The sequence below is a fragment of the Lepisma saccharinum genome, chromosome 4 (genome assembly GCF_977018435.1).
Source record: "Lepisma saccharinum chromosome 4, izLepSacc3.1, whole genome shotgun sequence".
Taxonomy (NCBI): domain Eukaryota; kingdom Metazoa; phylum Arthropoda; class Insecta; order Zygentoma; family Lepismatidae; genus Lepisma; species Lepisma saccharinum.
Window position 1 is genome coordinate 84223165 of NC_139232.1, and position 26969 is coordinate 84250133.

The 26969-nt window shown below is 33.7% G+C and overlaps 1 protein-coding gene across 1 annotated transcript in view; it reads left to right on the forward strand.

The window, feature by feature from the left end:
- LOC145986995 (fasciclin-3-like) overlaps positions 1-26969 on the forward strand; it is a 72506-nt gene that overhangs the window by 25739 nt on the left and 19798 nt on the right. Inside the window, exons 7-8 of the mRNA XM_083121458.1 lie at positions 25291-25321; positions 26481-26603. Of these exons, the coding sequence (XP_082977584.1) occupies positions 25291-25321; positions 26481-26603 (154 nt within the window). The remainder of the gene's footprint in view (positions 1-25290; positions 25322-26480; positions 26604-26969) is intronic.

Genomic DNA, 26969 nt, shown 5'->3' on the forward strand with positions numbered 1-26969 from the left:
CCACTCATGATTGGATCAAGAAAGTGTGGGCGTTACCCCCACACTCCCTATACGCCTTCATGGCATGGTGCTAAGCACAGGGGAGCACTTTATCTTTAACTGACTACTACTAGATCTGAATTGACGGGTACTGAAATTTGTCTAAACAGTCATACCAATCTGTGGAGATCAGGGATTTTGTTTTGAGTTTTGGCGTTAGAACATGTAGCCTGCAGCAGATGTACGAGTATGTGGATGATGGAAGCATATCTCTGTGGTCCCCAGTCCGAGCCAGTCATATATTAACCTCTTGCTGTCCCCTTTTTTTGGTTCTTCTTCTTCCAACATTGATATTCAACAAGATGGGATTTTATTTCTAAGGTAGATGGAAAAAATAGTGGTGTGCAAATGTGGTTCGCTTTTTAGCAGAATTCAGGTATTTGCTATCTTATAGAACGCAACAAATAAATATTTAATGCATTTTGAGGGGATTGAAATAGACTTATAATACTCCTGTTGAGGAATTTTGGGGCTCAGAAAGTGCCTTGTACTCTCAAAGTCAGCACGTATGCTCACATATAAAAATGAACATTCCGTGTTGCTATGCAAATATAAAATCTTGCCGATTCAATTTGAATGAGCTCTATCAACCTTCAGCAGTGATTTTTGTGGCTCTAGGATGATGCAGAGTGTAGTTCATTCTTTGCACATTATTGCAACAGTCTTGATAACAAGAAGATACTGTGGTTTCTGCCATCTGCTGTCGGTTGTGAGTTTGTTTATTTGACCTTACACTTCATTGCTAGTTGTCCACAGTTGGATTTGCCCTTGCCACGTAGCCCATGCAGGCAGAGAGAGAAACACTGCAGAAGACAAATCAACTACGTTGCCATACTTTTTGGTGACCATGCATTTGTTACAGTAACTTCAAAACAAAGAATGCTGATTGGCTGTCAGTCACATGACTCTCCATTGTATCATGCATATTCGTTCATCAGCCATCGAATATGGCAAGCTGTATAACAGCACATCATAGTGGATTAAATTATCCATTTCCAGCTTTGCTGCAAGTCTTCAGATGGCAGACATAGTGTGGCCAATTGCATGTGTTAAAAGTGTAACAAAGTAGGCTACATATTTCTGTTAGATTAATTATTATGTGGAACGTACACAACGAAAAGTGGAGAAACTCTTCTTTATGTTATAATAAGGTGAAATAAGAAGCGTTGGGACAAGTCTGTCCTTTCATAGATTGTTTTAACTTTTTTATTTGTTTGTTTTAATTTGTATAATTTACACCAAACAACTTTTCCCTTTCTCATATATATTTTAAAATATAGGATCAAGTTTAGTGCTTATGCTTTAACTTAGTTGTGATGAGTCACACAGAACTCATTTCCTTGACATGACTGCCCTGTCTGCCAGTGGTTTGACATACTGTAGCTTTAGCACATCGTTTCTTCTTTGTCCAGACAGGAGTTTGCTACTTTTGTTTCACCAGCTTGCAAATTGTGCCAAGAATGATGGTTGGCATGAACAGTCTCAGTCCCCACATGGAACAGAATCTGTGATACAGATTATTATATAATATGTAATGCTGAGTTATTCTATTAGGTCAATAAAGTTATTAATATGAAGGGGTTAAGTATGAGCTGAGAATTTAAAATTAATATTCTTTGTATTTAATAAACTTAAGAAGAGAGTTTGAACTAGTGTGTGTGTAAAGGCACATCCCCACTATGCTGGTTGTCAAGACCGAGCAGCAAAATCAATCAGTTTGCCGAACTCAACAGCACTGTGGTCTGGTTCGATATCTAGCTCACAGCACACTTGAAATACTCCATGATAATATATGATGTAGAAGATGAGCTTTTAGCAGCAGCTTCTGTAATTTTTATTGCTAGTGCTATCAAGCATCCACAAAGACTTTGGATTCATCAGAATCTAAAAATTTGGTGCCCTTTTCTCTTTTACATTATCTTGCAAAATGGCTTAGCAGATTCTTAACCTTTCATTCAACTTTTAATTTAGAAGTTAGAAATGAAATTGCGATTTCCACTAACAAGCTGTTCCAATTTTTATAGTCCTCCAATCTAGCTGAGGACGATATCACGGTACATATCTATTAATGTTATAACTTCTGAGTTCGTCCACTCCACAAACATGACCACAGCACGATTTTTTTACTACTAGCCAGTTTGGAATCAGCATGCTGATCGGCCAGTCGGTGCAGGCCGATGGATTGTACCCATTTGTTTGGGTTTGCCGACCGGTATAGTGGGGATGTGCCTTGAAATAATGGCCCAGCATGAAATTTTTACCGATAACTGATATTATGCCCATCTGATATGAAATTGCAAATACCCCTTGAAGAACATGCATAGTTTAACCTCCTTAATTAGTGTGTGTAACCAGGTGACTGACTGGACTGCAATTAGTTTTGCTTTGGGAAAGAAGCTTCCTATTTAGACATTCATTTTACATAACTAGAGCAAAAGAATTGTATGTTTATAGCCAGTGCTTGAGCTCCATGCAGCCAAAGGCTTGACATTCTCACCTTTGGAGCAATGGCGTCGCCAGAAATTATTCTTGGGTTGGGTTCAAGGGTGGATAACATATTTTTAGGTGAGGCTTCTGTGGTCATGACCAGGCCCGACACTAGGAATTTTTCAAAGTTTAATTTGATTATTTTGGCACATATAATCATTTTTCGCACGTTACTGAAAGGAAACCAACTTAATGGAGAATCTAGAAACGTTCTGCACTTTTGAAAGGAAACTGAGTTATGTTAGTCAATTGTTAAGGCCGCTTTGTGTCCTTTATACTAAAATTATATACCAGCTTGTTACTTTGCATTATCTAAATAATATATATCATGTATTCATTGTATTTGGGTGGTCAGACGGGTTTGCTGATACTATTTTAAGGTGGGCTAGAGCCCACCCAGTGGCGACGCCCCTGCTTTGGAGCGAACAGTCCTGGGTTCAATTCTTGATGGAGCCTCTAAAATGTTGGTGTTGACCTGGCATCATGGTGGGCAGTAGCAGCCTCTGAACTCAAAAGCCAGAAAACAACGGCAATGGGACTCGATGTGCTGGCCACTTGGCAGGCCCTGGTCCTCAGAGGACCGTTGCACCATGGAGTTTCAGTGCTCAAGGGAAAATTGTTAGGTAGGGCCTGTTTGATTGAGCAGTGTGGCTGTCTGGAGTGGGATGCTCCTATGTTTTAGCATGGGGTGGGTCATGGATCAAAAGGATTTTGCATACTTCAATTGTGGAGTTTTGCACTTAATTACAGACTATTTGTAGACATGTCAGTTCGTAAAATTATAGCTTATGTTACCAATAAACAGATACACTGATATGCCTATGTTGGCCAATGTGCATATACTATGTCTAATCTGTCCCATCCCTAATGTACATATTAAAAGGTAGAAACTACTAAAGTCTACTCTTAACAAACCATGTGTGTCAGATTTCTTTTCAGCTTTGAAATTACATTTGTTATTTAAACATCTCCTTTATAGATATTATCCTTTTTGTATCTGATGTAGCTCTATCAGGATATCATTCTTTTCTAAAAGAAAGTTCACTTAGTATCATATACAGTGGAACCTTAATTATACACTCTTTAGGGGAAGAAAACCTGAAATGCAGGTAAAATTAAAGTTAAAATGTAAAGTTATCTCCTGTGCATTGCACTGCACCATGAAAGTATATAGGGGCTGACAAGGTAGGGATCTTCTACACATTCTCAACTGCCCTCTGTGGTGGAGTTAGTACAGCACATTATAATGCCAGGTGTTGTGGATTCAAATTAGAGCCTCTCTATAGTTACTCTTTTTGTGAGTGTCCCTTCATTTGTTTAATCCTCATCGTCTCAATTAGCCAAAAGTGGCAGAAAAGCACTAAGTAAAACTCAAATCAAATCAAATCAACACATTCTCAATCTCAGCCACATTGGAGGTGATGTGATCAGCACTATGCTCCAGCTTCCTTTTTGATTATAGGCTGGGTGAACTTCAGAGCTGCTTTGTGCAGGGACATTATTTCAAAAGTTTCCATCTCATATCACCCATTCTGGGATTCAAACACAGTTCTTCTGCATTGCAGTTACTGTTTGGACCATCGTTGGTCTACTATGAGCTTATGCAGGAAGATGTGTAATCTGTGCAAATATTATATAACAGTTTGCTTCCTTGGGAGGAGGTTGAAATTCATATAGCGAGAATGGTACTTATCCGATAAGGCCCGAACACCTCTCACTCATTTATTTCCTTAATTTTAGCATTGATACTTACCTATTCTGCATTGCGGAAGATTCTTTAAGGTGTAGTTATGCCTTTTTCCATAAAATAGTGTCAACTTTTCATATTACGAGTCATTATTTGTCTTCCTTGTTATGCTTGGGCAACAGACAATATGGCGTGCACTCGTCATAGATCATTGTACGTCGTGCTTGTGTTTTGTCGATTTGGAGTGGGTATGCAGTGTTTCATCCTTCTTAACCGAAAAATACCTACTTACCATTATGTCATCACAAACCATTGACGGATTTGCCCCAAAAACCATTCACGATAGCCCCAAAAACCATCCACGATAGCCCCATGAACCATTAACGGATAGCCCCAAAAACTATTCACAATAGCCCCAAAAACCATTTCCGGCAAGGTTAGGTTAGGTTGGGTTAGGTTAGTTAAAAAAAAATCTCGTAAAAAAAGGCACGTTTGGAAACACTGGCAAGACCGTGTGACTTTTGACGCTCACGCCATCTGCACGTACATAATGGAAACAACAGCTTAATGTTACAGAAGATGCAAGTTTCTTATGTAACAAGTGATTATTTCTTGTTCTGCAGCATTCTATGGTGAATTTTTCAGTTTCCGCGAAAGAAAATACCTCCAAGAACTTCGACAATGCTACAGAAACTGATTTCAGTAAATAGTTTCTCCTGTAAATTTGAAGAAATCTGTTCGGACGATATCGGATAATTACTGCGAGAACATGTAAAATCTTGGAATGGAAAATTGAAGTTTCACTGTATACATATGTATTTGTAAATATTCTGGTACAGTTATAACAAAATATTTGATATTTTGTTGTTATATCATGCACATCTGGGAATTCAATACTTTTGTAGTATATGTTTATCTAAAATTAGTTTGTTGTATGGTACTGGTAGAAGCAATAAATTGACTGTAATGTTTTGTAGTAAGTCACAGAAGGAGACTAACTAGTATCATAATAGTAAAGTTATATTGTATCCACTTTATGACTTGCATAGGACAGCATGAGAGCAGTGGGAAGTAAATCTATATGTGGTAATAAAAACTAGCATGTCAGGGTAAGTGAAATACCAAGCAATGTAATTTAGAGGATTATTTCATAGTATTATAGTAGAATTTTCTTAATGCCGGAAATAGCCAGTAGCAGTGGATACAATCAGCATGAATCTTGTAGTGCGCATAGTGCACATGGGTATTATATGTATGTGTGTGTGTGCGCCTGTGTGCTTTTAATGTGCAGCATACTAATTTTCCAATATAAATGTGTAGAAAGAGAGAATTGTATTGTAATTTAGTAATTATTTTGCAGTCCAGTACTTTAGTAGTATTGTTGAATTTACCTTAATAGTTGGGCTGAGCCGATACCAGCTTGAACAGATACCTATAACAATGCTGATGCTCTTACAGATTCCCACAGATGCTGATACTTGAAAATCGCAACAATTAAATATTGTTCAAAATATGTATTAATATATTTGGCATGAAATGTGGCATTTTTGCGGACCCTTGGACTGACTAAAATGCCAGAAATATATCTGCCGGTATCTGTAAATAAAATACAACCGATAGTTCCCAATACCGATATCACTGGTGTTGGTGTTACAATGATACATCTGCGGTATTGGCTCAGCTCTACCTTATAGTACGGATGGATCAATATTAACTTTCTTTACAGATACCAATAAGAGGAGATATAATTTTTTTCAATTTTAATAACCTGTATTTTAACGATCCAATATACAGGGTGAGCCAAAAGTCCCATTACCCCCTATATATTTTGCGCCGAGGGAAGGTTATGGATCTGAAGTAAATAGAGTATGATAAGACATGTTAGCTGAGGAGGTTACAGATAACAATATAGTCCAGAATGTCTGTGTGGACACCACCATTTTTATAACAGAGAAGTATGAGCCTCCAGGCATGCATGCCGAATGTGAGCCAAAAGTCCCATTACCCCCAGAAGTCCCAATCTCTCATCGTGTGATAATGCATTGTCGGGTTATATCAAACAGCAAGTTGCCGGCACGCATTACCACATAGGGGAGACCGGGGTAATTAGAACATGGGGTTATTGGAACATGTTAATGTAGAATAATTTAAAACGAAAAGACTGGTGTAATAACATTTCATACCTATGTACCTACACTAAACCTACATGCAGAAAATTTGTTATTGGAATAACTACACAAAAGTAAGTTTTATTTGACTTTTATTATACACCTGCAAAAATGATGTGACGCATGCTTGGTGTTTCTCTGCTTCTGCATATACTGGATGTGAATGAAAGAACCCTTTCAAAATTTTCTTCACCCCTATAATAAAACATAAGGGCACACATCATTTCATGTGAGTTTGGTTGTCTGTGGGCAATTTGCCTGGTTTTTATAAGCAAAGTTCTTATTACCCCAAAAATTTCTGCAAATGGGTTATTAGAACATTGCATAATTTGCTTGATTTCGCTTGGGTATACTAGATTGTACATGTAACTATTAGAAGTTTTTTCTTTACTACATTGTAGAATGGCCTGTAACCTTTCAAATAAATCATAGAACACTGATTTTCATTCACACATATTTGATTCACAGCTGGGAAATTGAACTTTATGAAAAAAAGACGTTAACTTGGGATTTTATTTAAACAAGCATTGATAACTCCAGAAGAAGTAGAGCTATTGTGTTCAAATTTGCAGGGTAAATGGGACATTTATATATGATGTTCGTATTACCCCAACAGCAATCTAAAGCTATTCAGTTGAAATTTCTAACTTATGTTCCATTAACCCCAAATGGGGTAATTGGAACAATTTTATGGTGTCATGACAATTTTTTTTTTTTTGGACGAGTATTTGCAATGCAGGTATGGTAATTATTTTTTTCAAAAATATGCAAAAGATGTTATTTTAAATGGTAGAAATTTTTAATAAATCCATCAGTAACTTTCTGAGTAATTTACAGTGGAACTTCTACAGGCTGTTTCCTGTTCTAATTACCCCGGTCTCCCCTAATTAACGAACTGAAAGAAGCCATTCAGCATGCATTTGCCACGATCACTCTCACAATGCTGCATAGAATTTCACACCATAGCTCGAGGTGCATAATTCTCTGTTATGAAAATGATGGTGTCCGCACACATGTTCTGGACTAAATTGTTGTCTGTAACCTCCTCAGCTAACATGTCTCGTCTCTTATCATACTCTATTTACTTCAGATCCAACCTTCCCTTGTCGCAAAATACATAAGGGGTAATGGGACTTTTGGCTCATCCTGTATATAAAGACAAAAACTTCATGAAGAATGCAATTAACTTGATCATATTTTTAAATAATGCATGCGATTATGGCCATGCAAGAGCTTTAGATACCAGGTTTTGTTCTTTGTTCTATGCAGAAAAATATCAGCCTGAAATGTTAATTGGGCATTATCAATTGTCTAGTGCTTTTAACTATATTTATTGTAAAACTACATTTTGACAGTCCTGTGATTTTTTTTTCTACAAATCCAGTGCACTAACCAACTACTACACCAAAATTTGTAGTAAAATCACATAACTGTTTTAGGTGTGATCCCCGCCAAACCAACAAAGAAATTTGTTCTCTTGAATATGAGAGAAGAGGTGCTTGTAAATATAGTGTTAGAATAAGTAAAGTTAAAAGCACTTGACAATGGATGATCTCCAATTAACATTGCATGCTAATGTAGAACCATTGCCACGAACATTCAGAGAATTATTAGGAAAATATCACTGTAACAAAGTAACAAAAATTCTCAGGATATCGAAAATATCAGTTTTTGATATATCGATAATTTTGTAGGCCAATGTGATTTTTGGGTATACCAGTATTTTCAACGACCCTAGCAAAACATTGGAATGATTTGTTGCTGTCAACTTCTGTCTTAATTATAACATCCAAATCTTACACAATATATTTAAGGCATATAGCAGTCTTTGGAGAATTTTAGCTTGACAGAAGTTTGAAAATAAGGTCTCCAATCAAAATTCGACTTATCCTAACTATCTTTGAGTTTCTTTGTGCCATAGGTATGTCACATAAAGATAGTGACATAGTATCTTTTAGTGAAAGGAATGTGTGGAGAGGAGGGGATAGGTGTGTAGTTGTGTGCAGTTCATACACACATAAACACATGTGTGTGTGCATATTTTAGAATGAAAAATATACTTTATTTTGCCATGACTTTCTTAACCTCAAATAGTCATCCTCTGGTTTTGTTACTAATGAATCAAACCAGTTATATTACGATTATTCTACAATTCCATATGATTTGAATACATTCTTCCTTTTGTTTTAGTTTTCTACATAATTCTGACCAAACTTTACTTTAGACATGTGCATAGTATTTATATCAATGCCATATATGTTTTTATTATATTTTAAAAATTGAAACATAGAATGAGTGCAACTGAAAGAATGGTTGTTTATTATAACTCATCCCCTTTTCCTGTTTCAGTATATTGTGAGAGAAAAGATATGTTTTCCATTATATCTTAGGTAAATTACTTGTTGCTCCCATATTATGTAATATATATTTTGTTCCAATTGTGCATGAAAATTTACGTGAAAGGTATGTTCTGAGTGTTGTCTGTTGTAGGTAACTTATTTAGTACTTTTTATTTGCACAGGTCATGTGTTTCAATCATAGAATTATCTCAGTTCTTGCTTGTGTATTGGAACTTTATAAGAGAAACATAAAGTTTAGTGATACTAACTTTTTCATTTAACCTATTGTAAATAATGGTGTACAGAATTAAAGATTACTCAAATGCCTGACCAAAACGCTTGCAGTCAGATGTTGATTTGAAGTGATATATTTTTTAAGTGATGTTTGAAAACTTGGTAGTATGTTAGACATCACTTAATATAGAATAATCACATTCAAGTATGTATGTAGTTCTGCACTATTCAGATTTTGTACATAGCTACTACTTTTATTTTTTAAAAAAGAAAACAAAAGTATTTTTAGTACTTTAGTGTTCATGTACAGAAGTAACATGTTTTCTTCTCAATGAGCTGTATCCTTCTTTTCTTGTAAAAACAAGAACTAACCAATTACGAAGGCAAGTGCTTTGGTCACCCTTTTCTATTTTCTTCTTTCATAACTTAGAGGCATTTGACTTCTTGTTGCTTGTGGGTTGAATTTCCTTAATTTCCGTCAGAGTTATTTCTTAGAATGTGACAATCTTCATACATATCAAAAAGTTTTAAAAAGAAAAGAATATATATTTTTAAAACAGTTGAATTTTTGCACTTGCCTTCAAATTTGTTAATTCTTGTTTGCAGCACGTGTGAAGGCCAGTCATTCGAGTAGCGAGGCTCGCATAGACCCAGATAATATTGCACCACCGCCACAGAAGGAAGGCATGGACAACCCGTCAACAAACCACACAAAACCTGATGGGAGTACGGAATATGTGAACGGAACTCATCCAGAAAAGAAAGATGAAATTGACGACAAGGATACTCCTGTGTAAAAAAAGTGAACTTGGGACGTGCTTTCTTATAGCAGAATGGCCAAATCATAGGATGGAAAAAAAACTGAAAATTTGCTTCATATATACAATAATGTTTTATTAAACGATTAAACTATGTCATGCATCATGTGGATCTGGAACAATAGTGAGAGATCTGTGTGTATATGTGTGCATGCATGCGTGTGTGAAAGAGAGAGGTGGATTGTAAGAATTTGCTATAAATAATCACATCACAATATTAAGAAACATGAAAACAGCCCTCATTAAGCATTCATGGTTGTGACTTCAGGATTCCTGCTTTCATTGTGTATTTTTCTGTACACACTTAACGTATTTTATTTTTTCTGTCAAAAAGGGGTACCTTATCTCAAAAAGCTACACATCTATATTATTCCATTTGTTTTATTATTACTGTTTAGAGGGCATGTAGAATATTAGTTTTGAGTTGTATTTTCCTCTTTGTGTGTTTTGTAGGAAATTTCTTTTAAAGCTCAATGAAGTGAGTTGGTATAGTCTTCATTTTTTAGTAAGATAGGACAAGCAGAGGATTTTTCTATATCTTACATGTCTATTTTGTGCCAATTATATTCTGATATCTACGTCTTTAAGTAAAAGTAATAATGAAGTGAATCATTAGCCATCAATGAAATGTGTAGAGAATGTTGCAAAAAAAATAGAAGAAAATGCCTTACATAGATGGTAGTGGCAGTCTTCTCTTGTTTTTAACTTTGCTTATCAGTTTGAGAATTTTAAAATAGATTTTAAACAAAAATAGATCCTCTTTTCTTTTTAAATTGTAGACTGATTTAACTTTAACTTTATGAAACTACTGTTTACATTATTTTAATGTCTAATTGTAAATGATTTATTTTTGCAATATCCTCTACAAGCAGAGGAAAGGGGCTTAATACCGTCCACTTTTGTTTGTTCATTAGCTTTTGAAATGTACAGTTTTAGAGCAAGGGTAAGTCTGTAAAAATAGTTTCCACATGTGATTAATTCAGTCTGGCGACAGAAGAATTGTGGATTGCTTTCACTGATAAATTGGAGGAAGTATTTGCAAAGTATATACATATACTTTACATAGCTTAACACCACAAGATGTACCAGATGTTAATTTTGAATCTCAAGATATTTTACACATCCATAAATTTTTATGTGATGAGAAAATGCTGTTACATAAGTTTTTTTGTGTGTGTAATATGTGCAAACATTTAACACATGATACCATTTTTTCTTATCCAAGTCGCTGCAATATCTAGAGATTTCTAGCAATGTTATTATTACAAATTAATTAATGATAGGCCCCCTTCCTCTAGAATAACATGTATTGTTAAGAATATGTATGGAGTAGAGTATGTTAATTTTTGTTCAAGAGGGAATGTAGAGTGTGCATGAATTCATTATACAAATACCATCAAAAATATGTTTGAGAGAAACAGGTTTTCTAGTTCATTGGAACACTCTTATTGTATTTGTATTGTTTAATGTTACCAAGGTCAGACAAGTGCATTCCTGTTTATTAATTCCTATATACGTGAAAGTTCCATATAGTCATATTTTTTAAAGTAGCAAGTTTAGTTTTGCATATTTCAGTTAGTGTAGTGTATTTTATTGTATGCAGTGGCTTCAATTATTTTGTGTAGCAGCTGCGTAATGTGTGTTTGAGACAGTGATGGTGCCAGGGGGAAGGAGCAAGGGGAGCAGATGCCCTCCCAAGAAACAAGAAAACTTAATAAATGCTCGCATAGCCCTATTGTGCATTTTTTTGTATTATTTTAGTGGTATATTAAATTTAACTTCTCCTACCACAGAAAATAATTCCTCTTTCTGCCTCCTTGCTAATTCTTTTCTTGGAGCCACCACTGATTTGACACTAGAGGAGGCAACAAAATCATTTTTTTGTATTGTTCTATCGGGTAAAATATAAAGGCAGCTGTTTTTGTAACTTAATATAATGAGAAAAAATAATGGCACCTTGCATCCTTTGTTTGTCGTATATTTTCTGTAAATATTATGTTTATTCTGAGAAGGGAAGTAAATGGCAACATTCCATCCAGACTGCCAGTTATGAAGATATTTTGTGCAACTGTGCAATTTGTCTTGAGATCTGATTTTCTACTATTGTGTTATTACATTTTGCTAATAAGCATGTTCATAGTGTATATGTTGTTTTTACAGCATATTTTCCTTAATGATGGTGATCCTCTAAAGAAAATACTGTAATTTTAAATTTTTAATGGATTGCTAATGATAATACCTAGGTAATTTAAAATTATTTCTATTTTTCTGATATTAAAAACACATTAAATAAGATCTTATTATTCAACATCACTTCTACATTAGTCTTAATTTTATTTCATGATATGAATTTCAAAGTATGTTTCTAAAGAGCTTTGTGCCCAATGGAAGTAAATACAATTAAATATCATATCCGTATTGGGACAATTATGTGTTTTCAAAATGCTCAATTTTTTCTGCAATATTCTCAATTTTTTTTATTATTGTTCAGTCTACTTGATACATAGATCTGTTAGTTAAATACTGAAATCTCATGAAATCTCAAATCATGTAAGAGAACCTGACATAATACTAATATATTTGGAAAGTTTACTTATTATAAATTATACTACATTTTAAGCTTTTAATTTTTTCTTAGGTTTGTTCACTATTTGGGCAGCTATTTTTCATTTTTTACATTTCTCCATTTCACAGACTACAATTTATATATTCAGTATTAACTAATGACGTTTTTTCTTCATTTTGTACAAAATGCAAGTAGTCAGCATTATTTCAAATCATTATTTCAGAAGCAGTATTTTGTTCTTCTTGATCTTTTTATCGCACACACAAACAGGATGTGCTTTGTAACTTTTTAAGAAAAGTTTTGCAGGTGTTTTTCCTGATTAATATATAAGAATGTCTACAATGAAATTTCTCATAAACTGTAACCAATATAAAATTGCAAATGTTGAAAAATCCTACTAAGACTAGTGCAGGGAATATTTTTAACTGATATGAGTTAATGAAACTTCATTAGATGCAATCATTATTTATTCCTCCTGTTTATTATTATTATTTTTTTTAATGCCTGCAAGTAGTTGTATTTTTGCCTATTTCTGACAGTATTTATTATCACCATTAAGCACTTTAAAAATATTGGAAACAGATGTTCGTTAAAACTTCTGGATATAAAATGAAACATGCAAATTTTTAGATAAATAGTTGGTACTGAGTAATTGAAGAATTCGAGTAATGGTCAAGTGGTTCAGATTCTAATCATAATTGCATTGTTTTTTGTGAAATTCTTGTATTATGTAAATAATTTTAATTTTTGGTTTAAGCAATTTGAAATGCAGGATATTTTCATTAGAGCATGCACTTAAATAAAACGGTCATAATTTTTAGTTAAAAAAAAATTACCAGACCACATGTACGATATCTCATCATTTATGAATAATTTATATAAATATCATACTTGCACATATGAATTGCTGTTCTATTATCCATTTGACATTGCCAAGATCCACTCATAACCATAACTAGCATTTGCTTTTGACTGCAGAAAGTATCTTGGTATGTGTGTGTGTGTGTGTGTGAGTGTATTTGTAAAGGTTTAATATTTCTTTTGCACTCAAATTAAATTGCCTTGGAAAATTGCATTAATTCTCTTTTGAAAGTTAATTCCTTCTGTACAAAAATAATTGCAACTGGTCAAGGAAGGATAAGATATATATATAAAATGATAGATACACTCTGTTATGGAACATGGAATCAATGTATTAATGTATTTTCTTTTGTCATGCAAAATAGCTTGCTTTAAGAAATTTCAAGGTTGAAACATCATAGTAAATTTTTGTTAATTTTTCCAAATCCACTTCAAATGTATTTTAATTTTCATATAATGGTTTCCTGCAATTTATGGATTTGGCCTTCAGAAAAAAGAATAGGGATCATTGGTATATTGGTACCAGTGTGAATTATTTGAATATTTACAATGATAGGGAGAGTCGGTGTTATGTTTTGTGCCCAGATCTCACCTTGTTTGTTCTGGTATCCATAATTGATACTCACGCACTGCCAGCCCTTTTCAGGAAAGAGTGAAACGTGGTAGTGGATTCCGAAAGAGAAAATAAGTGAAAGCAAAAAAAAATACATATATTGATAAACGTTTGCTCCAGCTAGATATTAATGCTGGTTGCCACTGTGTTTAGAGAACACAGTTGCAATAATCCATTTGTTTAAGTGTAGTTTGTAAACCTTGGAACTGTGTAACAGCATTACCTGTGAGGTGTAATTAGTGCCAATGTCCATGATGATTTTGTCATGGTGTGATTTGATATTCAGTGGTGTTTGTGACACGTGCAGAGTCAAATTTAGAAATGAAATGAAATGGAACAAGACCTCATTCTTAGAATGAAGCTCGTGAAGTGATGTGACACCACTGGCATTCTTTTGTTTTATGAATTTGCATGTTAAGTTCTTTCTGTGATTGTTCATAATGTATTAATCAGTATGGGTATTGCTGCAACTTGTGGAAGTGTTAGTGTCCAGAATGCTTTAGAACTATTTTTAGATGTAAGAAATATTTGTGGTTAAAGCCACTAACTTTTTTTAATTTTAATTTTCTATGCTTTCTTGCAAGTTTGAAATGTTTCTGCATAAAGTCTTGCAAGGATTGTTCATATTCAAGATGATAATAATAAATACCTAATTTAATTTTTGAGTATCGTAAGATTTCAAAGTTTAGCATATTAATCTACTGGGTGATAATGAAAAGAAACCTTGTTTTTTTTTCTAATTTACAGCCACAATACTTCCTCAAGTACAATGCTAAAAAGACATGTTAATAATTTGTTACAATGTTGCAATATAAAGAGTTACAACATTAGGTTTCCATTTTTAGCTTTCACATTAATTCTAATGGTATATAACCAAAGAGAATTTATTGGTTTTTAAGACTTTACATATACACAATAAAATTAAGCATTGCACTTTTCATTAATAACAATTCAGAACTTTTTCATAGTATAACTTCCTTTCTTCAAATATTTTTTTGTATACCACACCCAATATATTACCTAACACTATTGTATTATTCTAACAAGTTATGTTTGAATATGACACCTGTGAAAAATTACAATAATTTGAGAATCATTTTCAACATTAATCTCAGTAGATTAAATCTATTGAGCATCTACATTAAGAATTTGATCTTAGTTAATACTGAAAACTTCAGCAGAAATTAATCTTCAATATCCAGAGCACAATGAAGAAAATTAATTCACTTTAAGAATCTCTTTGCTATGGTATATAGATTTTGTCAGTATTAAGAATTTGCTCATACTTCTCAGTATTAATGATGTCATCATGAAGTTATCAACTATCAATTCACAGTTTTTGTAAAATCATTATACAGTAAAGAAAACTACTGAAGAACCTAAATTTCATTTGCTTGTTTTGAAATAGACATGTGAACAAGATAATTTCAACATTACTATTTCATTGCAAAGTCAAGATAATATCTTGGAATATTGTAGCTGTAAATTATCACAGTGGCACTATGCGGGGAATTATTATTGCTACAAATAATAAGTTCATTGTAATGTATAACATTCCATTTTTCAAACACTATAAATTCTTATTTTATGTAGTCGAGCATATGTAGCTTGACGTTTCATAACTGCTCATTCCAAAATATTTGTACATGGGGCCAATACAATTGTAAGTATTGGATGATATTTTCTAACAGTTTAAATTGTACTGTCCCGAGTTTTTTTGTTTCTAATTACTGGTGATGCTCTAACGTGATTGTTTTTCTTGTAAGTATGCATTCATTACACAAGGAATTATGAACAGAGTTGAAAGATATTTTTGATGAACTAGTATTGGAGTCATTATATTATTATTGATTTGTTGGAAAACTACAAGGAGCATCATTCGTCTTTAATTGCCTCACTATACCAAACAAACTAATGTAAATGCTGTAAAATAGAAATATGGAATTGTACTTAACTGAATAGAACAGATGATGTTATATTTTGCTGGAAATAAGAATTGTTTAATTCAAGTGTAAGTTGTAAATTTGTCTTGTGAAGGAGAAAATATAAAGTAGCTAAAAAAAAAAGTATTCCATGTATTGGAGTATGAGTACCTGTGTACGTGGATTTGTAAATAAAAAAAAATGGCTTTATTCAAAAATATATTGACTGTGTGGCTTGTGAATCTCAAGAGAATATGTGTTTTTAAGTTAAGGAAGGCAGCATCTAAACTGAAGTTGAATTAGAACGTTATGCTAAGCTGTATTTTGATATTCATATAAGTAAATATGTTAAATGCTTATACTTCGCTACAAAATTTAATTTTGTTCACTTGAAAACTTGAATCAATTTCATATTGTATATAGTTGCAAATTAAATTTTGTGAAATTAAAACTCTTTTGTTCATATTTCTCAAATATAGAACGTAACTCATGTGAAGTTTACTGCAAGCAATATTATATAAAAGTTAATGAATTAGTATTTGATATATTCTTGGTAGATAGTAAGTACACTTAGGTTTATGTAAGAAAGAAACAATCTCTTCAAATTTTGCCACATTTGGAGCAGCCATTGTCATGTGGATGATTATTATTAAACTGTAAATAATATCATATTGTGTGATATTGTGAGTGTGCTTGTTTATGTTTTCTTCAGGGGGGTATGAGTAATATACACATTAATCAAGTGTTATGAACTATACGTAAGAATTTATTTATTTGGAAATACTATGGCTGGTTATGTATTAAATCCTATCCACTGACTTCAAAAGATTGAATTCATAGGTTTCAAAATTGCCGCAATGCTTTCTTTGTTACACATAAGATATACAGTCATGTTGTTCCATAAAAATTCCATTATTGAAATGTTTTAAATACATAATTACATATAATATTGATTTGTTATTTTTCCTTGCTCCAACTTAGTGACTATTGTGTATTGAGAATTGATTAAGTGTGATTTCTATGTTGTACAATTTGCTCTGTGTGTCTGAGGATTTTCAAGTCCATAGGTGACAAGTAAAGTTAAGGGGGAAGATATTAAATGTATCAAAAATATTACCCCATATTTTTTTAAAAATATAACAAACAATTTATTCAGTGCCTCTGTGCTAAAAAGTCAACAGTACAGTTTTATAAGTAGTACAATATGCTCATTTATTTTGGATTTTTAACAGTGTCTTAACTAAAATGTTGGGAGTGCAATGCATGTCATGATATCCCTCCCATTACCCCATTACCCCAGCTATAGATTTTTTTTTTGTAATATGAATTTAGTAATATAGATATACATTCAATATTGATAATGTTTAAATCCCTGTTTAGGTTAAGAAAGCAAACTAAACTTGTAAAATCCACATTGTGTGGCTGATGTTTATTGGAAAAAAAAGAAAGTATGTTTTTTACATCAAAATAACTAATGAATGCAAGTTTAACATGTATCGAATAATCAAGATTCAAAAAATAAGTCATGATACAAATTCACCAGAAAGTATTTAGTTGCAGACATTTTGTTTATCAACAAACTGCTTCATTTTTAACAGTTCAATTTTCCTGTGTGCTCAGTGCTCAAAATGTAAATGTTTGTTAATCTTTGCTGAGAATTACTATTCCATAGATATTTTTTTCTTAATTTAAGTTTTGAAAGTGCACTTCCTGGAGAGCCCACACTCATTAGCAAAATGAGGAAAGTGAAACAAGCACAAAAGATGTGCAATAGTCATTTTTTGGAATGTAAGCAATGAGTTGCACTAGCACTCTTTCCAAAATGCACTTTCTTCTTCAATTTGTTGTTTTAAATTCCTGTTAATAGTCACATTCTTAATCCAAGCAGATCTGACTTTAGAAGATTCAATGAGAACACCAGTTTTACCATCAATCCTTTCCAGTGAGAAAAGAGAAGACTTTCTCACATTTTTTTCAAAATGGTTTTGTTAAAAGCCCACCTGGGTCTTCCAGCTGCACATGTGTGTTTAGTAAATGCCTGTTTTAATTAACAGGTGATAAGTAATATGTTATTGTTTTCTCCGATTTAATCTTTATTTAAATGTATACAAAAATAGAAATGAGTGTTCTTTATGAGTTGAAAAATAAAATAATGCTGGATGCCTGCCTCCCAGTCCTTATGCAACACCATCGGTTTATCTTGCACTGATTTTTAAATTTAAATAATTCTTTGATATCTTTTCCAAAGTCCGAATACCACCAGCCTAAAAGATGTCAAAGTACTTACTGGATGTGTCATGTTGCATTAAGAGTTACTCAGATCCAGGGCCTAGGGATACCCAAATTTCTACAGCAAAAGTGGTCCATGATAATGCAATTCAGCTATGGGCAGTGGGGTGCCCAGAATTTTCAAAATGGGGGGTATACATTTTTCCTGGTCAGTCCTCATTTTTCAGTCCTTTCCTGCCTTTGATGATCTTTGTTTTTAGGAATACAGCCTGAATACACACCTGGACTAGCCAATGAGACAAGGCTAAAATAATGCCATTGCTTTGTGTCACGCTTGGACATGGCAGGTGGTGCCACTACACTTATTATTACACTAATTCATGTAGCCAAACCTGTATAAGGTAAGATTGGCGAGACAAAATTATGCATGTAAAATGAATTTCAATGTGATAGTGATTTTAAGTAAGATTGGGGGGAATGCACATGCTCTAATTATGTAGCACTCTACTGTCACAGAAAAAAATTGTACAAATGCAGCACTTCAAGTGTTTGGGAGTAACTAGTCACTTTTTGAGTAATTCTAATTGTAACTAGCTAATTTTATATGTAAGTAGCTACAACTCGAACAGAGTTACTCTTTCTCCAATAGAAGTAATGTTATCAAGAGTTACATTTTAAGTTACTTTACAACAGTTCAATTGTTAACTTGAAAATTTATAACTAGGGCGGAAGAGTCTACTCTGGATGCTAATGTGAAAGGATTTTCATGGAATCTCCTAATACAAGGAAGCTGGTCCTCGTTGCCTGCTAAATTTGGAACATCCACACTGTATTGCAATTCATAATTTCTAATTGCTAGAGGCAAATATTGGTAAATAAGAAAGTAAAATTTTTGTAAAAAAAAAAAAGTCAATTTTGGGTTCAAAAGCCGTTAATAAAATAATATTTCTGTGTTATAGCAGTGAGAAATTGGATCAAAAGCAGTGTATAAAATTACATTTTGGTTCTAAAATTGTGAATATAATCCTAAATTTGATTTATAAACTACACTTAATACACAAAATAAAAATATCCCTTCTAATAACACATTTATATAGTTCCCATTAATTTTATTCCTGTAAAAGGGGGTCCATTTCTGCTTCACAAATATTTACAGCAGAATAAACCAATTTTCCATGAATTGCATAACTTGCAGGAAAATTCAAACTTCAGAAAGTGTTGCATCGGTAAATATACTAAGTTTCGTGTTTGAGTCTTTTTCGCACTTTGCAGTTCATTTCACATCATTTTGTGACAAAACAGGTTCGGAAAATGCACCTCACACCTTTCAGCATGCTATTTCACATTTCGTTTTTTTCGTCAAAAACAAAATATGCATACCTCTACTAATTGCACATTGGTGTTTTGGGTGGATTGCTGCATTCAGTTGGAAGGTGATAGTAAAGCTATTGAAGTCATTGTTGAGTGGGTGGATCTTGCCATGCTTGGAATGGAAGAGAAGAAACTAGTGCAAGTAGATTTGATACCACCACATGCGAAGTACTGTATCTGGCATATGAACAATTTTTTCAAATTAAAATCATTCAAGTTAGATGACCCCTTGTTCCATCATTTTATTTTAAAATTCATTGTTGAAATGTAGATGTATGGAGACTTACACGAGAAACGTAAATAAAACATCACTACTTATTTTTTCCAAGTATCTCCCCAATTGTCCTCATGATGCTGGATCAATGCTGAAATTTTGTGGGTTTCCATCAGGAATCGAACCTGAGACCACTCACACCAAGGGTGAGAGTGTTAACTACTTGCCATGCAGGAGCCCTTAAGTCTTCATATTTTTTTTTTTTTTACAAGTAATGATCATTGATTGTGTGCATTTTTTTTTGAAGCAAATTTTCAACAGGAAGTTACTTTTCAAGTACTAGTAACTGTAACTGAGTTACTTCCTAAAATGAGTAACTATGATTCAGTTATCTTTTGAGGCAAGTGGCTGTTTCTGTAACTCAAGTTACTTTTAAAAAGTAACTTTATAACACTGATAAAGACATGTAGTTACCTGATGAATTTTGATTATAGAGATCCTGAAAAGTAACCGAATTCTTCAATTTCCATGCATTTTGTTTGAGCAGCAAACCCAGAACATAGTATTGCTCCTGAAACTGGTATAAGGTAATTCCAAAATGAGTTGTAGAAGTTTTTGTTTTTTTATGCCTTGGTCTAAGATGCCCTAAAAATAAGCATGCCTTATATGTGAAAAGACAGGAAAATATAGGACTGACAATTAAGAAAAGAACTGTATTTCCACTTGTATGGTTATCCCTCCCTATCTCCCTCATAAGAAAATACTGGACATATCACTGACTATATTGACTCATAATATGCATTTCCTTCCAAATTTAAAAATATAAGGACGAATTACATCTTTATTTTTCAATAAAAAAGTTCCAGAATGGTGCAAAATTTCTATCTGTACTTTTCATACACTTAACAAAAAGTTTTCATGTGCAGGTCTTCGTACGATCTGTCAAGCTGAAGTGTAAAAGCTATTTTTTTTATCAGTTTTTCAATTTTTCTTTGAATTTTTCACTATATTCTTAACCTGGTAACAAAGGAAACAGATATTTTTTACAGCTGACTTGGGAATCTTGAAGAAACACTGTCACCTTCAGGTCTAGCCTAACATTCACTGATAATATCTATATTATTTTTTCTAATACCAGCTTGAATTGAGTTTTGTATTTATACATTGAAGGAACTATGTAAATTGATCTGTAGGTAATAGTTTAGCAACAGATACAAAGGTTGCACAATTATCCTTTGGATTTCTCTCTAATTCCTGTTGTCACCTTGTAATCAAGGGGTCCCTGGTTCAATTCCAAGTGACGGCATTTAACACAGTGATTCAGATCCCACTTTAAAACTGCAGGTCTGATCCCAATTAGGCTTCCTGCGCATAAACCCTTATAACCCATGATTCAATAGCCATTGAGGGTCAGGGTCTACTTACTGACTGCCAGCCTCACATCCACATGCCTCAGCAGAGGTGGGCAATCATCATCCAACCAGTTACGGGGTGACATGTGGTCAGCACAACCGTCAGTCATTGTTGTAGATTTTCTATGATCGAATTACACTACTCATTCTCAGCTCCCCAGTTTCCTCATGATGGTGGGTCGCCATCAGTCTCATAAACTGAGCAAAATCTCACAAGAAAAGTTGTTACGCTTCCCCCCAGGAGACTCGAACCAGCACATATCTCGTAACCCAAGCCCAAAGCCTGACACCTTAGACCACATGACCATGGTCTAACCCGTTGACCAGAAGTTCTTCTAATTGGACACAGCCACCTCACCCATTGTCACTTGATGGAAGGGCTCTCCAATATGTCATGTCTTTGTCTTGTGCAGGTCCCTTTACAACCTCAAACTTTTAAACTTTCTCAAGGGGATTCTTACATCCCTTGTTTTAACATTTTAAGTAAGAATTTTATATAAAGCGATATTTCCCCGAATACATTGAAGGGTGCAAAATGGCCATATGTGCCGACGCATCCACCAATTTTAAATTGATCAATCATATTTTGTGTTAAATTATGGAATAAAATTATTCAATCTGCACTTAAATTCCAAGTAACAGTTCGCAATAACATTGAATTGGGGTTATTTTTGTGACCTCTACATGTTCTTTTTTTTTCTTATTCAAAAAATTATGGTTAATGGTTCTTACTTTTCTTTTCAAAAGTTCTCTGCTGTATTATACTTGCCAATAGCTTCTTTGTAAATATCATACAATGACCACAGACCTTACAATTCACAATGAAATAACTGCTGATCATTTCCTTTAAAAAATTGTTTCTTGTGGTATGAAGCTTAAGAAAGAGCATGCTTGAATTAAATGTAAAATTTGCATGTGAGAAGATGAACAAAACATTTTCAAATTATGGTTGAAAGGAAAACAGAAAATATTGCAACTCTTTATTTTCTATGCTATAAAATTATTTGGGTAATGTTGTAAAACGAAGAGTATAGTGATGGAAAGGAACATTTTAATCCCAGAACACAAATACACTTATGTAAAGAAAGAACAAGAAATAGTTTGAAAGGAAGTACTGTCTATCTAATGCTACTCACATTTCTTTCTTTCTTTTTTTAGCACCCTCTCTCCATATGACAATTACATTTTTTTATTATTATTACCGAAGGGTCTTCAATTAAAAGAAAATATTTGAGCAATGAGAAACGAGATTTTTATTTATTTGATTTTTCTCTCATGCTTGAAAAAATGTGGAGGAGTTCCGTAGCCAGACCTTTGCACTGGTCACCCACCTCCAACCCTGAGACCAGCCCTAAGAACATTGTGAAGCCTTCTCTGTACGATTTTCTCCTCCATTGTCAATGTCATTCTGCCAATATGTGGGAAAGCAATCAGATTGTTTAGAATTCCACAGATTTAGCTACTAAGAAGACACCTGGCGAAGTTTTTGGTGAGGAGGTGTCTTAGAAAGTCAGCTATCAGAGGTCATTCATTCAAGAGAACATAGAAGAATAGGTGAAAATCTGTTGGGGTCAAGTCCAGAAGGTATGGCATACATTTTTGTTCTGGTTGCCATGTTTTGCCTAACACAATATTGACAGTGTGACTGATTCACCATGAATGGTTTCTGTCGGTAGAGTTGATTACAGAAGAGTGAAGCAGTGATACTTCTATTTCTTGGAAGCATCACAATGCCCAAGTTCAGCAGCGATGTTTTTTTGTTTCTTGCCAGTACGTGGGTGAACAGCACCCTCGATATTCCATGATACATGCAACGATTCTTGGTTGGGTGAAGCACAGGTGAAGAACAGCTGATAATGTGGCTGATTCACCATGAATGGTTTCTGATAGGGAGTTGATTTCAGTAGACACTAGGGCTGAGCCAATACTGTTGCCAATGTATCAGTACAAGGGTCACTATTTATATTTTGAGCCTAACAATGAAAAAACAGGGATTTGGCATTGAAAACTGCTTTATTGTTTTTCGAAGTATTCTCCTTTATGGTCAATACACTTTTGCATTCATTCGAACCATTTGTCAAAGCAGATTTTCCAATCTTCTTGAGACACCTCCATAATATAGTTTTTGAACGCATCAACGGTGTCTTCCGCCGACGAAAATCGTTGTCCACGCAATTTATTCTTGACATTCGGGAACAAGAAGAAGTCATTGGGTGCCAAATCAGGACTGTACAGTGGATGACCCATCAATTCGATTTTTTGACTGTTCATAAAGTCGGTTGTTAGACGAGATGTGTGAAAGCTGGCATTGTCTTGATGAAGAATGATCCGACGGCGTTTGTTTGTTTTCCGTATTTGACCGAAGACCTCTGGCAAACAAATTGTTGTGTACCATTCAGAGTTGACCATTCTACGTTCCTCTAAAGGCACAGTTGCCACATGACCAGTTTTCCCGAAAAAACAGGCGACCATTTGTTTCGATGTGCTTCGAGCGAGAACAACTTTTGTTGGATTGGGTTCATCTTGAAACACCCATAGAGTCGACTGCTGTTTACGTTCCGGCTCATATGCATATATCCATGATTCGTCACCTGTTACAATCTTATATACGTCTTTTGAAGCACCACAATTGTATTTATTGAGCATTTGTTTGCACCAATTGACGCGAGCGTCTTTTTGAGTTTTTGTCAAATTGTGTGGGATCCAACGAGAACATACCTTTCTCACAGCTAAATGATCATGTAATATTTTATATATGCTGGTGGAACTAATGCCTATGGTTGCCTCAGTCTCACAGTATGTCGCATGACGATCTTGCAGTATTAGGTTTTGCACAGCATCAATGTTTTCTTGAACAACAACTGATTTTGGACGACCTTCGTGAATCTCGTCGGTGAGCGAATGGCGGCCATGATTGAATTCGTTATACCAGCGTTTCACAGTGGCAAAGGATGGGGCTTCATCGCCAAATGTGGAAGTAAGTTGATCGATGCACTCTTGTCTTGATAATCCATGTCGAAAATCGTAAAAAATCATCGCACGAAAATGTTCATGAGTTAATTCCATTTTATTGTTGTCGCGCAATCTCCAAGGCAACATAAACAACACAAATGAAGCTATTGACAAAACATTTGAAGTACGTTATGGTCAATAATTCCAGACGATTCCGTGCAAATGTCAAATTGCGCCTAACTTCAATCAGTGTTGCCAAGGCTCAAAATATAAATAGTGACCCTCGTATCGGCCAATAACAGTGGTATCAGTATCAGAAAGTATCGGTCGGAATTCATCTACCGATACTGCCTGACACTTTCACGGAGTCTAATTATCCTGGAAATTATGAGAAATTCAAACTTTACTTCTATTTTGCACCAATATTGCATGAAAAACTGTATTTTGTTATTACATAACATCTATCTGATGTAATTCTTGAATATTCTAAAGCAAATTTCTTGGTAAATTTACATATAATTGGAGAAGAATACTTACACACCAATATTGATCAATATTTTGAGCAATTTTTAATTATTGCAATTTTCAAGTATTGGTATCAGTGGAAATCTGTAAGAGTAGCAGCTTTGGTATCGGTTCAAAGTAGTATCGGCTTAGCTCTAGTAGACACACATTGAATGATGATGCAATGTGGGCTCAGATAGTCTTGCTGTTTGACATATGTTCACCACTATTCATTGTCTATGACAACAAAGGACGAAAAATATTGTAGTTGTACCAGAAACCAAAATTGTTCCTACCACATATGAGATGGTTTTCCTGGTCAGGTGGTATAAATTTCAACACATTTTAAAAGCTATGAATATGTACATAGCTTGTGAGAAAGATACATGTGAAGTGTGGTGTAGGAAAATAAAGGGATTTAGTTGATGCAACTACGGTTTTTCATTAATATTAGTTCTGCTATGACTCTGACTACATTGCCAATCACCAGTTTAATATTTTCGCATGTGTGCTGTGGTTTTTAAAATGTAGTTGAAATTTCAGTTCCTGTTAAGATAATCTCTCAGGATGTTTTGCACATAATATGAACACATCCGATTTACTGATTCAATCAAGAATGTTATGGAATTATTGAAACATACAATGCAATTTCTCCAATTTGCATTCTTCATTAAAGACAACCTTCCCTGACATAATATTCCTTGTTTTTTTTTTGTTACCATTATTTAGGTTATCTGCCAGCAAGTGATATAAAATCATAACAGATTGAGAATCTATTTCAATGAATCCATAAACATTTTTCATGACTATACATTTGTTACAGTGTAATTGTACACCACATTCATAATTAATTGTTGCTTTTTTCTCTCTGCAGGTGGTGTTGCACCAAGAGCTGACAAGGAGTCGTAAGTTACCTATCAGAATATTCTTCTCATTTAACAATGCATGATTAAATTCAATATCTTACTTTAAAACATTTGTATTGATGTACAAAATTAATAAGCATATGCATGTTAGCCGCATGGCATTATTAGCATGATACTGATAATTCTGTGTAATTACCTGCCTAACTGCAATTGCAAGTATTTGCAAATTATTTTGCTTCCTTGTGTCATAGTATAATGCATGATAATATGTGTATATATTGGAGGAACTAGTGTGTATATATTGAGAGCATATAGAAACAAAGGGTGTTGGGATTTTACATATCTTCTTAGTATCTATATATTAATCACTTCCACATACACACACACAACACATATGTAAACGATTATAAATAAGGAACCTTAATGTATGCTATTGATTTTTCACATCAACAAATTTAACAAATAACTACACTTTTCAACCATTGAAATGCTAAAAGAAATCTACAAGAATCTCACAATGCATATTTTCTGATACTGTGAAACATGCAACTATGTTTTGAAATATGACTTTGTGACTATATACTCTACATTCAGTTCTCATCAACTTTATTATTACTACTAAGGTTATTGGCTTGCCCAAGTTTTCATATCATAGTACTAATATTCAGTATACAAAATTCACTCAAACGATTTCCTCAAATATTAACAGGTGAAATAAATCTAATAAATTTCATTAAATTTAATTAACTGCGTTGTAAGCAGTGTTTGTGGTTTCTTGAAACTAACATGAAATTTCTCTAAACAAAAGTTGGTTTTTGTTAATATTTATGCAAGTTCTTTCATTTAGACTTTCAGATAGATTGTATAAATAAAAATAACAAAATACTGTTAGGGAAGAATGAATGGTCTTTTAAATATGTACATAACTGATATCAGTTTCAATTTCATGTTAGGAAGAGCGCAAAAGTGATTCATATCACAAAATTTTCTTTTTTAACTTTTAGTTACTTACTCGTATTATTTTTTTTTATTTCTTCTATTTATTTATTATCTGGAAACCATATCTTTTATGTAAACACAAATTTGGTACATCAATGTGTTTATCCCTTACAATCATGCAAGTAGCCAAACATGGCACTTTTATTGTAGAGTATAAGGTATTTACACATTGTCAACCATATTGTTTTTTTTATTTCAGTGGTATTTTGCATAGTTTTGGTTTCCTGCAGCCTCGATTTTCCCGTACTAAGAAGGGGACAGATGAACTAGAGCAGAATAATGAAAGTACAAATCTAAAGTCAACTTATGACGAAAGTGAAAGGCAAGCAAATGCTTCTTATATGAATATCATTTTCAACAATATTAAGATTTATTTTCCACAGAATGGCAAAAGTGGTAAAAAATCATCAAAATAAAATTTGGATGTATAAGCTGGGTTTGTCATTAACTGAGTAATATAACATTTATTGAAGTAAGCCTTGAAGCTTTCCTGGCGACGAATGATGAATAAATTCTCAAACTATCGACCAGGTCAATTCCAAACAGTTTCCAAGCTATCAAGAGCTAACGTCACTCTCATCTTCAGGGTAGAAGTGAAGATGAGAGTGACATTAGCTCTCAAAAGCTTAGAAACTGTTCCAGAATTGACCTGGTCGATAGCCTGAGAGAATTTATTCATAACATTTAT